At 41.2% G+C, this 18,022-nt stretch overlaps 1 protein-coding gene across 4 annotated transcripts in view; it reads right to left on the bottom strand.

The window, feature by feature from the left end:
• grin1b (glutamate receptor, ionotropic, N-methyl D-aspartate 1b) overlaps positions 1-12,474 on the bottom strand; it is a 53,208-nt gene extending 40,734 nt beyond the window's left edge. For all 4 annotated transcript variants that reach the window (XM_035786399.2, XM_035786401.2, XM_035786400.2 and 1 more), the window contains exons 1-3: positions 11,792-12,474; positions 7,086-7,220; positions 5,591-5,767 (exon numbers count right to left, since the gene is read on the bottom strand). In XM_035786399.2, the coding sequence (XP_035642292.1) occupies positions 5,591-5,767; positions 7,086-7,220; positions 11,792-12,040 (561 nt within the window). In that variant the 5' untranslated portion in view covers positions 12,041-12,474. The remainder of the gene's footprint in view (positions 1-5,590; positions 5,768-7,085; positions 7,221-11,791) is intronic.
• Between the last annotated feature and the right edge of the window lie 5,548 nt (positions 12,475-18,022).

Here is an 18,022-nt window from a genome sequence, read left to right as displayed (position 1 = left end):
ATATGGACTTGGTCTTTTACCAAATAGGGCTATCTTCTGTATACCACCCCTATCTTGTCACAACACAACGGATTGGCTCAAATGCATTAAGGAAATAAATTTGACAAATTAACTTTAAACAAAGCACACCTGTTAATTGAAATGCATGCCAGGTGACTACCTCATGAAGCTGGTGAAGACAATGCCAAGAGTATGCAAAGCTGTCATCAAGGAAAAGGGTGGCTACTTTGAAGAATCTCAAATATAAAATATATTTAGATTTGTTTAACACTTTTCTGGTCACTACATGATTCCATATGTGTTATTTCAAAGTTTTGATGTCTTCACTATTATTCTACAATGTAGAAAATAGTCAAATAAAGAAAAACCTTTAAATGAGTAGGTGTGTCCAAACTTTTGACTGGTACTGTACATGGCAGAGGTTCAATCATGCTAGTCGTCTTGAATACTTTCTTATGTCATTTTCGCTGGCACCGAAAGTTAAAAGAATGTTGATATGGGACAGAATGCAGTCAGACCATCAAATCATTGGTATACACATTACTCTTACAGAATTTCCACAAGGGTGAGGATATTGGAAATGTAATTAAAGCCTAATGGATGACAAATTGTTTTTAACCAAGACAGAATAATTTATGACTGGCTTTGTCCTACATAACATAGGTACAGCAGATCCCCTTTTTGTATGTGACACTTTTAAATGTGCCTTTAGAGGCCATGCAATTCAATACTCCTCTTTAAAGTAAGAACAATATAGGTCAAAAGAGATCATCTTAAAAAAGGAAAAAGAGGAAATAACAGTACAGATAGAAAGCAATAAAAGCTGTAACATAGAGGCAAAGAATAAGTTATAGGAAAAACAAAAAGAAATGAAGGAACTTATTCAAGACAAATCAAGCGTAATATAATTACGCAATAAGGCCCGAGGGGGTGTGGTATATGGCCAATGTACCACGGCTAAGGGCTGTTCTTATGCACGAGGCGGAGTGCCTGGACACAGTCCTTAGCCATTGTATATAGGCCATATATCACAAACCCCTGAGGTGCCTTATTGCTATTATAAACTGGTTACCAACCTAATTAGAGCAATACAAATAAATGTTTTGTCATACCCGTGGTATACAGTGTGATATACAATGGCTGTCAGCCAATCAACATTTAGGGCTCGATGTCACGACCATCGTATGAATAATTGGACCAAGGCGCAGCATGAGTAGAGTTCCACATTTTAATGATAGTTGAACTTCCAAAACAACAAAGATATAATGATCGTGAAATACACAGCACACATAGGCACTCATACAAAACAATATCCCCCATAGCAGGTGGGAAAAAGGACACACTAAGTATGATCCCCAATTAGAGGTAACGATTATCAGCTACCTCCAATTGGGAACCATACACACACACCAACATAGAAATATAATACCTAGAACCCCGAGGGCTCTCTATGGTCAGGGCGTGACACTTGAACCACCCAGTTCATAATATAAAAATAAAGCAAACTGGATGGAATATGGGGAAAATGCACCAAATAATTGTTTAGTCTTCAACATATAAATGCTACCAAAAATAATTTACAGAAACTTGTTACAAATGACGGAGTGATCCATGATTCACCAAACTATATTTTGAAAGAGGAAGCAAAGTACTTTCAGCATATGTTTTCATTTCAGTCTCCTCCATTTCCACTAACTGAAGTTAATTGTAAGGATTTTTTTCTATTAATAGTGTCAAATTAACAGCTATACAGAAAGACTCATGTGAAGGCCTAATTACAGAGGAACATCTAGATGCAATTAAAGCCTTCAAGTTTGGGAAAACTCCAGGGCTGGATGGCATACCAGTTGAGGTATATCCAGTATTTTTCGATGAACTCGAAGGTCCGTTATTAACATGTTTTAACCACTCCTATAAAAATGGTAGACTATCAAATACTCAACAAGAAGGTCTGATTTCAATATTACTGAAACAGGACACAGATGGTAAATATAAAGATCCAGTCCACCTAAATAAAAAATGGATAAACTATCGATAAACCTCTTACACTTCAGTGTTGTGATGCCAAAATCCTAGCAAAATGCATAGAGTATTATCAGATATTATTCATCCTAATCAAACAGGTTCTTTGCATGGATGATACATTGGAGATAATATAAGATAAGTACTGGAAACAATAAAACACTATGAAAAATCTGGGAAACCAAGCCTGGTATCCATAATTTACTTTGAAAAGGCATTTGATAAAGTACGACTGGAATTTAACTTCTTGGATATAGGGGGCGCTCTTTTAATTTATGGATAAAAAAACGTTCCCATTTTAAACAAGATATTTTGTCACGAAAAGATGCTCAACTATGCATATAATTGACAGCTTTGGAAAGAAAACACTCTGACGTTTCCAAAACTGCAAAGATATTATCTGTGAGTGCCACAGAACTGATGCAACAGGTGAAACCATGATGAAATTTCAAACAGGAAATGGCCCAGATTTTGAAGGCGCTGTGTTCCAATGTCTCCTTATATGGCTGTGAATGCGCCAGGAATGAGCCTACACTTTCTGTCGTTTCCCCAAGGTGTCTGCAGCATTGTGACATATTTGTAGGCATATCATTGGAAGATTTACCATAAGAGACTACATTTATCAGGTGCTCGCTTGGTGTCCTCCGTTGCAATTATTGCGTAATCTCCAGCTGCGTGTATTTTCCCATTTGCTTCAGAGGAGAAACCCAACTGCCACGAATGACTTATCATCGAATAGATATGTGAAAAACACCTTGAGGATTGATTCTAAACAATGTTTGCCATGTTTCTGTCAATATTATGGAGTTAATTTGGAAAAAAGTTTGGCGTTGTAATGACTGAATTTTCGGGGTTTTTTCTTAGCCAAACGTGATGAACAAAACAAATAATCTTTTTGGAAAAACTGAACATTTGCTATCTAACTGAGAGTCTCCTCATTGAAAACATCTGAAGTTCTTCAAAGGTAAATGATTTTATTTGAATGCTTTTCTTGTTTTTGTGAAAATGTTGCTTGCTGAATGCTAGGCTTACTGCTATGCTAGTTATAAATACTGTTACACAAATGCTTGTTTAGCTATGGTTCAAAAGCATATTTTGAAAATCTGAGATGACAGTGTTGTTAACAAAAGGCTAAGCTTGAGAGCTAATATATTTATTTCATTTCATTTGCGATTTTCATGAATAGTTAACGTTGCGTGATGGTAATGAGCTTGAGGCTATAAATAGGATCCCGGATACGGGATTGCTCGTCGCAACAGGTTAACTGACTTGCCTAGTTAAATAAAGGTCAAATAAAAAAATACAAATAAATATCAACGTAACCTGAAAGGCCGCTCAGCAAGGAAGAAGCCACTTCTCCAAAACAGTCATATTAAAGCCAGACTATGGTTTGCAACTGCACAACTTTTTGGAGACATGTCCTCTAGTCTGATGAAACAAGAATAGAACAGTTTGGCCATAATGACCACTGTTATGTTTGGAGAAAAAAGGGGGTTGGCTGGCAAGCCGAAGAATACCATCCCAACCGTGAAGCACGGGGGTGTCAGCATCATGTTGTGGGGGTGCTTTGCTGCAGGAGGGACTGGTGCACTTCATAAAATAGATGGCATCATGAAGAGGAAAATTATGTGGATATATTGTAGTAACATCAGTCAGGAAGTTATAGCTTGGTTGCAAATGGGTCTTCCAATTTGACAATGACCCCAAGCATACTTCCAAAGTTGCCATTACAAAAATTGCCATTCCAAAATGGCTTAAGAACAACAAAGTCAAGGTATTGGAGTGGCCATCACAAAGCCCTGACCTCAATCCTATAGAAAATTTGTGGGCAGAACTGAAAATGCGCGTGCGAGCAAGGAGGCCTACAAACCGGAATTGTGAAAAACTGAGTTTAAATGTATTTGGCTAAGGTGTATGTAAACTTCAGACTTCAACTGTATATATATATATTTAAAATAAATATATATATTTACACTATATATACACAAATAAAGTAAGAGTGCAGGCTAATGGATAGGCCAGGCCATTTTGTTGGAGGACATTATGAAAAGATTCTCTATTTCCAGTCCCTAGAGGGGAAAACTCTGAGGACAGAGAGATAATAGCAGAATAATATTTAGTGCTGTCAAATTTGAGTATAATGAAGCATGATTCTTTGTGATATTTTCTGTCCTCAGATATGGAAAGCTGTGAAAGCTCCCAAGAGACTAAGGGTATATCCTATATGCCATGGGTTATATGTGTAGGCCTACCTACGCAGTGGTTTAAAGTACTTAAGTAAAAATACTTAAAACTACTTACGTCATTTTTGTGTGGTATCTGTACTTTACTATTTATATGTTTTACAACCTTTACTTCACTAAAGAAAATAATGTTCTTCTTACATACTTTTGGGTGTCGGGGAAAATGTATTTGTTACATTTTGAATGCTTAGTAGGACAGGAAAATGGTCCAATTCACACACTTATCAGGAGAACAACTGGTCATCCCTTACTGCCTCTGATCTGGTGGACTCACTAAGCACAAATGCTTCATTTGTAAATTATGTCTGAGTGTTGCAGTGTCCTCCTGGCTATCGATAAATAAATAAAAAATAGAAAATTGTGCCATCTGGTTTGCTTAATATAAGTATTTTGAAATTATGTATATTCCAATGATGGGATTCCAAACACAAAGAAATGCAAAAATACTCATAACAACACTTAAACAAAAACAGCAAAGTCATATCTGCTATCATGCTCCATAGTTTTGATGCATCCCTGGGCATGTTTTAGGGTAACTACACCTCACTGTGTCCCATCAAGATGATTTTAGTGCTTTGCTGTGACAGCTACCATAAATGTTTCCCCCATCAGGTCTATTTCCATTTCGTTGTGGGCAGATAGGCAAGCAACCCAATTTTAACTAACAAACAGGAAAAGTTCCATTCTTTCAAATGCAGACAGCACACAACGCTACACAACAAAGACTGGAAATTCAGATACCGGTAAGCAACATACAAGAAGTAGAGCTTTTCAGATTCTATTGCACTAAATGTGAACACAAACGCCATTCGTCTATAAAAAATGTATACCTCCAAAAATTCTGAATTATGGATGAAAACCATAGTTATCTTACCTCAGCAAAAAATAGTCCACATTTATTTCCAAGACTTGTGCACAATTTAACAGAAACCAAGAAACTGTTGGAAGAAGATCTAGTAGCTAATTGAACTATGTGAAAATCCTCGATTTTTTGCATAGCCCCAGGTTAGGTCCCTCATTGCGCTCCTGTTGTGGATGGACACATTTTGACTATGGTAAAAGTAATGTGAAATGAGTAGAAAATACAGAGTTTTGCCAGATAGCCACTTAGGACGCTGTTGATGCCTCTAGCATTAAAAAAAAGTTAGCTAATGTTACAAATGGGAAAAAAATGTGCTCACGTAACAGAAAATTAAAATAAATACAAACAGTACATAGAGGACCTTTGTGATACTGAATGCAAGTTCGACACACAAGAGTACAGACGCACAGACAGATGGACAGACAGTGTTGTGGAACATGGCGTCTGGGCCCGGCAGTCTCACCTTGGTCTCCCTTTCCTCCAACAGGGTCTCCAGCCTCTTCTGGGCAGCGCGGCCCTCGTGGTCGTCGCTCACTATCAGAATGATGTGGTTCCAGCGGAACTCTCTCATCATGTCGAACCACACCTGGGCTTGGTGGGAGTAGGGGGGCACGGTACGCAAGAAAGACAGGTGGATGCTCTGGAGGAGAGATACACAGTAGAGGGAACAGTGTATCTCAACCCCTCCTGTCTCAGCCTCCAGTATTTATGCTGCAGTAGTTTATGTGTCGGGGAGCTAGGGTCAGTCAGTTATGTCTGGAGTATTTCTCCTGTCTTATCCGGTATTCTGTGTGAATTTAAGTATGCTCCCTCTAATTCTCTCTCTCCCTCCCTCCCCTCCCGGAGGAAGTGAGCCCTGGGACCAGGCCTCAGGACTACCTGGCCTGACACTTTGCTCTCCCCAGTCCACCTGGTCGTGCTGCTGCTCCAGTTTAAACTGTTCTGCCTGGGGCTATAAAACCCTGACCTGTTCACCGGATGTGTTACCTTGTTGTTTTCGACTCTTTCTCTCTCTCTCTACCGCACCTGCTCTCACAAATTCTGAATGCTCGGCTATCAAAAGCCAACTGACATTTACTCCTGAGGTGCTGACCTGTTGCACCCTCTACAACCACTGTGATTATTATTATTTGACCCTGCTGGTCATCTATGAACGTTTGAACATCTTGGCCCGTGCACTGTTATAATCTCCACCCGGCACAGCCGGAAGAGGACTGGCCATGGTTCCTCTCTAGATTTCTTCCTAGGTAACCTTCCTTTCTAGGGAGTTTTTCCTAGCCACTGTGCTTCTTCATCTGCATTTCTTGCTGTTTGCGGTTTTAGGCTGGGTTTCTGTATTGCACTTTGTGACATTGGCTGATGTAAAAAGGGCTTTATAAATACATTTGATTGATTGATTGATTGATTGATTGATTGATTGATTGATTGATTGATTGATTGATTGAACAGGTTAGCTCAACGGAGGCAACACAGAGCCCAACGTGTGGTTTTTGTACTCGTTGAAAAAACGATTTACCATGTTGAGGACCTGTGCTGTCACTTAATTCTAAAAGCAGCAGCTTCAAGCATTGCTTCAAAGCATTAATAGACCTTTGATGTTTTGCTCTAATGTATTTCTCGTGGGAAAATATGTCAGAGTAGGCCTGAGAAAATCCAAATATTCGAAAGTGCATACAAAAACAACATCACAGGAGAAAAATGACAGTTACAGAAAAATGACAGTGAATTACTATAACAGACAGATTCGAGTGGAGCTGGAATTTCAATATTTGACTAATAAAATGATCCCATGTAGCCCTGCTAAGTGAAGTGGTGAAGGGATATCTGTCTGTTAACCACACTACCACTAGTCTGATTGTAGGTATAAAGAAAACAACATATCATAGATCACATTGTGTGTGTGTTTCTGTGTGTCTATGGGCTTTGTCCGTGTGTGTGTGTGTGTGTGCGTGTCTCACCTTGTCCGAATAGATGGACATGCGGGTGGTGAGTCCAACCACAGGGATACGGTAGAACCCTGCGGTGTAGGACACGGGTGTGGGGGTCAGATGGTCATTCGATTGAGGCGGGTGGCTCACCAGAATGGCATACACCTGTGTACAGAATATGGATCATAAGATACAAACAGATACAGGATATGTACTCGACGTGTGCTCAGGGATAATGAATAATACAGGAGAATCATATCTTTCTACATCAGCATACACACACACACACACACACACACACACACACACACACACACACACACACACACACACACACACACACACACACACACACACACACATCAGAACACACGACGCAAAGGCAGCTTTTGAAACTGATTTTTGGAGCCGATTTACTGCAATTCTACATCTGTTCAGGTGAACATCATCAGTAGGCTAATTAATGTGTGACCCAGTGAAATATTTGCACATTTTAAGTAAGTACCTGAGAAGAGTGTAGATAAAGTAGGCCTATGAGGACATTTTGTTATTACACAGTAAGCTGACCCATATAAATTGCATAATGCATGAACAAAAGTGCATCACAAAACATGTCTCTTGAATATGGAATAAATAGGCCTATAGAGAAATCTCTTGTTGATGCTCTTTGAGCGTGTGTGTGTATATTAGAGAGAGAAAGATAATTTGTTTTGAGAAAACGAGAGAGACAGCATGCGCATCTGTGTATGTCTGTCATGTGTGCGCCTGCACGCGCGTCACCACTTGCATTATAATCTGTGCTGTCACTTTGGCTAGTGGGCTATAATCTTCCTCTACATCACTGTATAATGCTGCCCTACCCGACTACCCGTGCTTTACTCACAGCAACAAAGCAGCTGCCAACCCGTGTGCCTGCTGACGCCATGTTGGCCTAATTTTCCTTTGGAAGACATGACATGGCCTCTCCACAGAGTTTCAAAGCAATGCCATTAGCTCAGGTTATCTAGCACCATTTTTATTCAACCTTGCTCCGATGTTGTCCCGTCATTCAAGATAAAAGGTCTGGGGTTTATCCTCCATTGAATAAGCCACTACGTTAAAATCACAGCCCTTGAGTTTGTTTTGGTTAATCCACTGGTGTGCACTCCCATCAAAAACCGGGACTCCCTAAAAACACTCCACTTCGATACAGTTATGACTGGAATGGACTTTTCGTAGCAGGTTATGAGAGCATTTTAGCTAACCCTAACCTCAACCTTATTCTCCTAACCTGCTACATGAATTATCCTAACCTACTGCGTAAGTTCTCCTAACCTGCTATGAAAAAGTAACTTATAGAAGTGGCGTGTTTTTAGGGAATCGATCAAAAATCTGTTATCTGGCCAGCGAGACTATTGAACATTGCAGCTGAAGCCTCATGCTTATTCATTCACAAATTGAATAAAGGAGAGGCTGTTTAATATCTATCACAATCACCCTAATGGATTGTATAAGTTCCAAATGCCAAGGCTACTCTAGGCGTAGCCTACTGCAAAAATAGGCTAGCAATTAGGCTGAGTAGTCTATGTCTTATTGAATAAATGCAGGTTAATCAAGAATTGGAGCACGTCAATGTTCTTTCAATTCATAAGCAGCCTAATGCATACAGTTGTTGTCATATTGACAAAGTAAATTATTTAAAGGCTATAGGCTAATGTGAAATGATGGTAAATGGGAATTTAAAAAAGGAATGATTGTCATTCAAGTTACTCAATATCTAGAAACCCAATCTCAATAATATCTAAGTGTGCACTCATTCAGAACATCCCCACAAATATAAAATAATTGGATTGGTGGAGGCACAGTCACATATTTTACACCATATTTCTCACTGAGGTGCTTTTTCTGATTGGTATGATCCAAAGTTAATCTTTGGTTCATTAAACCTATTTTATTGAATTTGTTTGAAATCAAATAATGAATGTGGCAGATCAACGTGATTTTTGCACTTAATGAAAGCTTCTAAAATGCTTTCAACATCACATGCGCATTCACATTGCATAGTAGTGGGTGCAATGTAGTGGTGTTTGTTCTTTTGGGATACCCGTGAGAGTGAATGTCATTCCAGGTAATGTGTGTTTTTTATTTTCATTAAAAAAATGTATGCTTACTGTATATTTTCACTACCAGCACGGAATCGTAAAAGATATCTACATAAAAAGATTGGGGCGGCAGGTTAGAGCATTGAGCCAGTATTCGAAAGTGTTGCTCGATCGAATCCCCGAGCTGACAAGGTAAAAATCTGAACCAAGGCAGTTAACCCACCGTTCCTAGGCCATCATTGTAAATAAGAATTTGTTCTTAACTGACTTGCCTAGTTAAATGAAGGTAAAATAAAATAGCTTTGGACCTAAAAAGTCTGGAAAGGTTTCCATTGATGAGATGGTCACCATTTAATTACAATATTGTAAACAGTATTTGACAGTGTTTGGAGTCATTATTTCATGTTATGGAACCAACTTAATACAGTATCTTGATAAACATGAAATTTATTTAATTGCTTGTAACCCAATTGAAGAAATTTGGATAGGTAATTTCAAAGTGAAAAATCTACTTGGTATCTAATGGGTTGTAAACTCACACAAAAAGAAAAGTCCCTTTTCAGGACCCTGTCTTTCAAATATAATTTGTAAAAATCCAAATAACTTCACAGATCTTCATTGTAAAGGGTTTAAACACTGTTTCCCATGCTTGTTCAATGAACCATAAACAATTAATGAACATGCACCTGTGGAACGGTGTTAAGACACTAACAGCTTACAGATACTAGGCAATTAAGGTCTCAGTTATGAAAACTTAGGACACTAAAGAGGCCTTTCTACTGACTCTGAAAAACACCAAAAGAAAGATGCCCAGGGTCCCTGCTCATCTGCGTAAATGTGCCTTGGGCATGCTGCAAGGAGGCATGAGGACTGCAGGTGCGGCCAGGGCAATAAATTGCAATGTCCGTACTGTAAGATGCCTAAAACAGCGCTACAGGGAGACATGATGGACAGCTGATCGTCCTCGCAGTGGCAGATCACGTGTGACAACACCTGCACAGGATCGGTACATCAGAACATCACACCTGCGGGACAGGTACAGGATGGCAACAACAACTGCCCGAATTTACAACAGGAATGCACAATACCTACATCAGTGCTCAGACTGTCCGCAATAGGCTGAGAGAGGCTGGACTGAGGGCTTGTAGGCCTGTTGTAACGCAGGTCCTCACCAGACATCACCGGCAACAACGTTGCCTATTGGCACAAATCCACCGTCACAGGACCAGACAGGACTGGGCAAAAAGTGCTCTTCACTTATGAGTCGCGGTTTTGTCTCACCAGGGGTGATGGTCGGATTCACGTTTTTGTCAAAGGGATGAGCATTACACCGAGGCCTATACTCTGGAGCGGGATCGATTTGGAGGTGGAGGGTCCGTCATTGTCTGGGGTGGGGTGTCACAGCATCATCGGACTGAGATTGTTGTCATTGCAGGCAATCTCAATGCTGTACTTTACAGGGAAAACATCCTCCTCCCTTATGTGGTACCCTTCCTACAGGCTCATCCTGACATGACCCTCCAGCATGACAATGCCAACAGCCATACTGCTCGTTCTGTGCATGATTTCCTGCAAGACAGGAATGTCAGTGTTCTGTGAAGAGCGAAGAGCCCAGATCTCAATCACATTGAGCACGTCTGGGACCTGTTGGATCGGAGGGTGAGGGCTCGGGCCATTTCCCCCAGAAATGTCCGGGAACTTGCAAGTGCCTTGGTGGAAGAGTGGGGTAACATCTCACAGCAAGAACTGGCAACTATGGTGCAGTCCATGAAGAGGAGATGCACTGCATTACTTAATGCAGCTGGTGGCCACACCAGATACTGACTGTTACTTTTGACCCCCCTTTGTTCAGGGACACATTATTTCATTTCTGTTAGTTACATGTCTGTGGAACTTGTTCAGTTTATGTCTCAGTTGTTGAATCTGGTCATGTTCATACAAATATTTACACATGTTAAGTTTGCTGAAAATAAACGCAGTTGACAGTGAGAGGACGTTTCTTTTTTTTGCTGGGTTTATATTAAGTTTGTATTTATGTTATTTATTTGGTTTAACCAAAGGGGAAAGGTAAGTTGAGTGTTGAAAGAAATAGGTTGCAACTTGAAATATGGGTTTGGCATTGAATCATATGTTTGGTTTAAAACATGTATTTATTTTCAATTGAGAAAACCTCTCATCTAAAGATTTTTTTTTTACACTGTAACAGTCATTTCCTTTCAAATCAGTAAAGGGAAGTGAACAAGTGCACACTTTGGGGGGAAGGAGAGATAATTGGGACATTTCTCCCAGTCTCCCCAGGGAATAAACTGCAACAATTGAAACGTTTATGATTTTTTTTATCAACCTCTAGCAACTTTACTCTTTAACAACAATGTGTTTATGCTCCTCTTTTCAACACACAGGCTCAGCCAGACAAACATCCTACTTAAAGCAAAATAAACATGGCCCAAGTATCACTCTCTCTCTCTCTCTCTCTCTTTATCAATGTAATTTTAACAAACCACTCAAGCAGCCATCCTCGCACCCAGATGTTGACTTTGCACACTGGCTTGTGTCTCCCCATAGGGGGTTTCATGAATGAGTAGTAAACATGGGTATCAAAACACTGTGAGAGCTATACTTCCATCATACATAGGCTGCAATTATATTGCTTACCTGGTTCGAGATGAGGTCCTCGCAGACGGAGAGAGCCATCTGAATTGCATTGGGTTTATGAGTGACAGAGATGGCGTTCATCTTGAACTTATCTTTCCCATACAGCGTGTTTGCCTGGGTGACGGCGTCCTTGAACACCTGTTCATACCTCTTCTGGCTCAGGACCGCTCCGATATTGACAATCTTGGGTTCACATCCACCACCCGCACAGGAGCAGGATATGAAAAACGCAAGCAGAAATACACGCATTTTGACATCGACACAGCTGCCAGACCGAGTCTCCTGTTGAGTGGATGTGCGTCGTAGCCAGCCCAGCTAACCGATCCGCATGGATCACGCGTCCTCTGGACCCTGTGCTAACAGCAATACCAGTGGAATGCAATTACATTAGTCCGCCCTGTCGAGGTATGTGCATCATGAGTTTTTTCTCCAGCTGATCTCTAAACCTGCATTACACTCCCATAAAAAAAGACAATAACACATTTGCTTTGTGGTGGGTAAATCCTGTTGATTTTCATTGACGCAACAAAAAAAAAACATATATTATTGGCCTACAAACAGTTTTAGGAGAGCTTGTTTCTTTGTCTTTGAGAGATGCAGGTCTCCTTGTCACGACTCCCGTCCGATGTTCTGCTTTGCTGAAGATCCAATGACCTGATGCTCAGCGCGAGCGGCTGTCCTTGGTCCTGAAATCGTGCCCGCGCAGCGACGCGCGTACCCACCACTCATTCCGCTTGACGTCGCTTTCGCGTTCTACTTGAACGCTCTGGCTACATTTGAATTAATGCAACTAAACATCTACAACTGCCAGGAGATGTTTTATATGGATTTGGAGGACGGGTTGACTAATATAGTAATACAAAAAAAAAATATTGTCAATGTTTTAAACTTTATGTGGCTTTTAGCCTAAAAGGCCTGTAAAGGCTACAGTAACGTTTTAGTAGGATATACTGTTGTATGATAATGTAGGGCTACAAATAATTTAAAAATGACAAAAAAAACAATACAGAATTTATCAGATGTTTAGCCTATTCCTGCTCCTACATAGTTCTAAAGGCTACATTGTGGGCCTACAGATTGTGTAGCTCATATGAACCATTTTCATGTCCAGCACCAAAATATATTCTCTCAATCAATAGGGTTAATTCGTTGAGGGATAATGATAATTACACAGATATCATACTGATATAATTGTTTTGTTATTACATTCATTCATTAATAGCAGGCTAAAAACATTTATTGTGTGTAGTATAATAAAACAAGCTGTGGGGCTATTTGGTCTACCTAAACAAAGAATCAATAGAATCCCTATTACTGGAGAGCTCCAGAAGGGTAGAACCAGATATGGCTCTGTGTAGAACCATAAGCACTGAGAAATTCAAGAGAACCTGGTTACCAAGGAAACAAGCATCTCTGGCTATGGTGCACAGTTTCCCCCAATGCCAGCCTAAGTTGCAATTATAGCAATGCTTTGGGTATGGGGCTTTGGTGAAAAAAACTGTCATGAAGAAGGCGTGTAATAATTTTAATAGGCAACAAAAAGCGTATTATGTCAGTGGCCTTTCCAGTGTAGTGTAAGAATCAGGAGAACACACAAGGTCATGCATGCAGATGTAGTCAGACAGAAAATGCGTAACACTGATATTGCATTTACATTACATCACTACCAGAGGTCCCATGCCCTGCCTTCCCAGTGCTAGATAAATCCAGGAGACACTTATGGCAACAGTTATTACTGAACACCACACTCCATTTTAAAGGGGAGATTGGAAGACATTTCCCCCCAGGGTTGAGCGAGCCTTAATTTTGAGCATTTAATGCATTTGCAGCATGGAACCTATCCTACATGTAATGTGATTTTTGATATTGTTTTATTCATATAGGTTACAGTTGTAAACACACAGGCAGAAACACAGGCACACTGGATTCACACCACACACATCATGACCTAGCCTCCTTCCGGGACAGGCAAAACATTCCGCTTTTTTTGTTTCCACCTGATTATCCGCTTAGACAAATGCTTTTCTGGGACTGGTGAGCCAAAGGCCCAACGAGCCCATGGATGGGACAGGGATCATTAGATGGCACAACAGCATCTATAGACACACTGGGGATCTATGATCATGCAGATAAAAAGACATGACAGCTGAACCCATTGCTGCCCTAAACTGCTCCAGGCTCTCACTCACTGCAGCTATCAGCAGAGGAATTCTCTCTCTCCGTCTCAGCTCTCTGTGTCGGTTTGTATCACACTACCATGATGCACATTTAGAAGTATTTATTACTTGTAGTATAAAACCATTGCTGTGACAATAGCTGTAAATCATTTTTTCATCATTGCTGTAGTTGGAAAAGACAGCTTGTGAATTAAACTTTCTTATGTTACTGTGGATGCTGTAAAATAATTTTAAAAAACAACTGGAAAAGTGGAGTGCAGAAAGAAACAAAGCAGATTATGCCCGGCATAAATCGACAGTAAATGGTCCAACCATGTACGGATTGGAAATGTACACTTGATTTTCTTTATTTGTGGCATATGTTCTCTTCATGCATAATTGACAAGCATACCACCACGTTAAAAAGCTCATCCCAAACGTCTGTTTGATTATGCAGAAGTGCCCCTAATGAGAATCCAGGTTCTCACAACTAGGGGTGAATTTCAATTGTATATCCTTGATTCCTTGTGTCCTCTCTCTCCTTGCCTCCTTCTCAAAATGCATTGGAGGAACCTCATGCCTTCTCCAATGCATTCTGAGGAGGTGAGGAGAGGTGGAGAAGATTCAAAGAAGTGTAATTGAGATTCAGCCTGGATCTCACAGAAGAGAGAGGAATAGTGCCCGCAATCTTTAAACAGATATTTCCATTGCCAGGGAGAGAAGAAATTCATTTGGATGTTCTTTTTATCATTTATAACATGCACACATTTTCCTAATTCCGAATAGGAAGTAAAAAAATATTGAAGCACAACAGAAGTCCTAAAAGCGTCTTCTTGGATATGCATACAAACGTAAACTTGCTTACGACACTGGCCTCTACTCTCAAGTGAAGCATTAAAAGTGCATTTTAAGAGTGCAAATAAGTCACTCTAAATGTATATTACTTCATTTGCCTGCATTAGTGCTACCACTGGATACTTTTGAGTAAAATGTTGAAATATGTTTTTTTGTATTTTCGCATTTGCATTTTACTGAGGCTAGTTTTGAGCCTTAAAACAAAGACAAACATGCACAATGACTATAAGATATACATTTACTTTCTTATTTACATTTACATTTAAGTCATTTAGCAGACGCTCTTATCCAGAGCGACTTACAAATTGGTGCATTCACCTTATGACATCCAGTAGAACAGCCACTTTACAATAGTGCATCTAAATCTTTTAAGGGGGGGGGGGGTGAGAAGGATTACTTATCCTATCCTAGGTATTCCTTAAAGAGGTGGGGTTTCAGGTGTCTCCGGAAGGTGGTGATTGACTCCGCTGTCCTGGCGTCGTGAGGGAGTTTGTTCCACCATTGGGGAGCCAGAGCAGCGAACAGTTTTGACTGGGCTGAGAGGGAACTGTACTTCCTCAGTGGTAGGGAGGCGAGCAGGCCAGAGGTGGATGAACGCAGTGCCCTTGTTTGGGTGTAGGGCCTGATCAGAGCCTGGAGGTACTGAGGTGCCGTTCCCCTCACAGCTCCGTAGGCAAGCACCATGGTCTTGTAGCGGATGCGAGCTTCAACTGGAAGCCAGTGGAGAGAGCGGAGGAGCGGGGTGACGTGAGAGAACTTGGGAAGGTTGAACACCAGACGGGCTGCGGCGTTCTGGATGAGTTGTAGGGGTTTAATGGCACAGGCAGGGAGCCCAGCCAACAGCGAGTTGCAGTAATCCAGACGGGAGATGACAAGTGCCTGGATTAGGACCTGCGCCGCTTCCTGTGTGAGGCAGGGTCGTACTCTGCGGATGTTGTAGAGCATGAACCTACAGGAACGGGCCACCGCCTTGATGTTAGTTGAGAACGACAGGGTGTTGTCCAGGATCACGCCAAGGTTCTTAGCGCTCTGGGAGGAGGACACAATGGAGTTGTCAACCGTGATGGCGAGATCATGGAACAGGCAGTCCTTCCCCGGGAGGAAGAGCAGCTCCGTCTTGCCGAGGTTCAGCTTGAGGTGGTGATCCGTCATCCACACTGATATGTCTGCCAGACATGCAGAGATGCGATTCGCCACCTGGTCATCAGAAGGGGGAAAGGAGAAGATTAATTGTGTGTCGTCTGCATAGCAATGATAGGAGAGACCATGTGAGGTTATGACAGAGCCAAGTGACTTGGTGTATAGCGAGAATAGGAGAGGGCCTAGAACAGAGCCCTGGGGGACACCAGTGGTGAGAGCGCGTGGTGAGGAGACAGATTCTCGCCACGCCACCTGGTAGGATCGACCTGTCAGGTAGGACGCAATCCAAGCGTGGGCCGCGCCGGAGATGCCCAACTCGGAGAGGGTGGAGAGGAGGATCTGATGGTTCACAGTATCGAAGGCAGCCGATAGGTCTAGAAGGATGAGAGCAGAGGAGAGAGAGTTAGCTTTAGCAGTGCGGAGCGCCTCCGTGATACAGAGAAGAGCAGTCTCAGTTGAATGACTAGTCTTGAAACCTGACTGATTTGGATCAAGAAGGTCATTCTGAGAGAGATAGCGGGAGAGCTGGCCAAGGACGGCACGTTCAAGAGTTTTGGAGAGAAAAGAAATTAGGGATACTGGTCTGTAGTTGTTGACATCGGAGGGATCGAGTGTAGGTTTTTTCAGAAGGGGTGCAACTCTCGCTCTCTTGAAGACGGAAGGGACGTAGCCAGCGGTCAGGGATGAGTTGATGAGCGAGGTGAGGTAAGGGAGAAGGTCTCCGGAAATGATTATTGATATTGACATTGGGTGAACAGCATACTCTGTGCCAGAGTGATATATTTAGCCCCAGAGCAATATGGTACATTTCTATAGCTGTATGTACTGTACTTAACCAGAAGCATCGTAACCAAATGAACAATCAATTACGTAACATTGCATGTACTGTGTGTACTGTATGTAGCTCAGAAGTAAATCACAACTCTCTGTGATACTGTATGCTGTCGTCTATCTAGACAACAGTGTTTCGGGAAAATAGCGCCCTCTGTTGGAGCTGCTACAGAAGTTTCCAGCATTTGGAACGTCACCTAGATGCTGATCTGGGTCCGTTTTCAATTTCCCCCACTAATTATCAAGGCTAGTATTGGGGGAGAGGAAGATGATCCTAGATCTGTACCTACAGACAACTTCACCCTGGAGCACATTTGGACATCAGCAAAGTGAACATGTAAAGGACAATACATTTGGTTTCTTTATCTCCATTTACAGAGATACATTTACATAGCAACTCTAGCACCATTTTAAAATCAACACACTTCAACTTAACATGAAAATATCATTCAACCTCATCTTTCAATAAGACCTCAAGAAGCTATTCAGCTATTCATCTTCTGACTGACATTGAATAGATGGAAGACTGGCATAGGTGCTGGACCAGTACTGTACATAATGAGTCCTCAAGGTTGTGTTTGACAGATTACTTGTTGATTTGGTTATTGATGACAAGGTAGGGGACCTTACTCACTCCCTGGTTGGGATCACTGTGGCAGGAAAGGGCAAGCAACTATTTCAAGAGAAGAGATTTATAACTTCAAGAGAAAAGTAATAATGGGAGAAAATATGTCATCTACACTGAGTATACCAAACAGTGGGGAAAGCCAGTTGGACAACTGAATGCATTCAACTGAAATGTGTCTTCGATTAGGAACAACTTATGAGTTGCACCCTCCCTTTTGCTCTCTGAACAGCCTCAATTTGTCAAATCAAATCAAAGTTTGTCAGGTGCGCCGAATACAACAGGTGTAGACATTAGTGAAATGCTTACTTACAGGCTCTAACCAATAGTGCAAAAAGGGTATTAGGTGAACAATAGGTAGGTAAAGAAATAAAACAACAGTAAAAAGACAGGCTACATACAAAAGCGAGGCTATAAAAGTAGCAAGGCAACATACAGACACCGGTTAGTCAGACTGATTGAGGTAGCATGTACATGTATATATGGTTAAAGTGAATATGCATATATGATGAACAGAGAGTAGCAGTAGCGTAAAAGAGGGGTTCGGGGGCACATAATGCAAATAGTCCGGGTAGCAATTTGATTACCTGTTCAGGAGTCTTATGGCTTGGGGATAAAAACAGT

Source organism: Oncorhynchus keta, chromosome 14, assembly GCF_023373465.1.
Source record: "Oncorhynchus keta strain PuntledgeMale-10-30-2019 chromosome 14, Oket_V2, whole genome shotgun sequence".
Lineage (NCBI taxonomy): Eukaryota > Metazoa > Chordata > Actinopteri > Salmoniformes > Salmonidae > Oncorhynchus > Oncorhynchus keta.
This window is presented reverse-complemented; position numbering and strand designations above follow the sequence as displayed.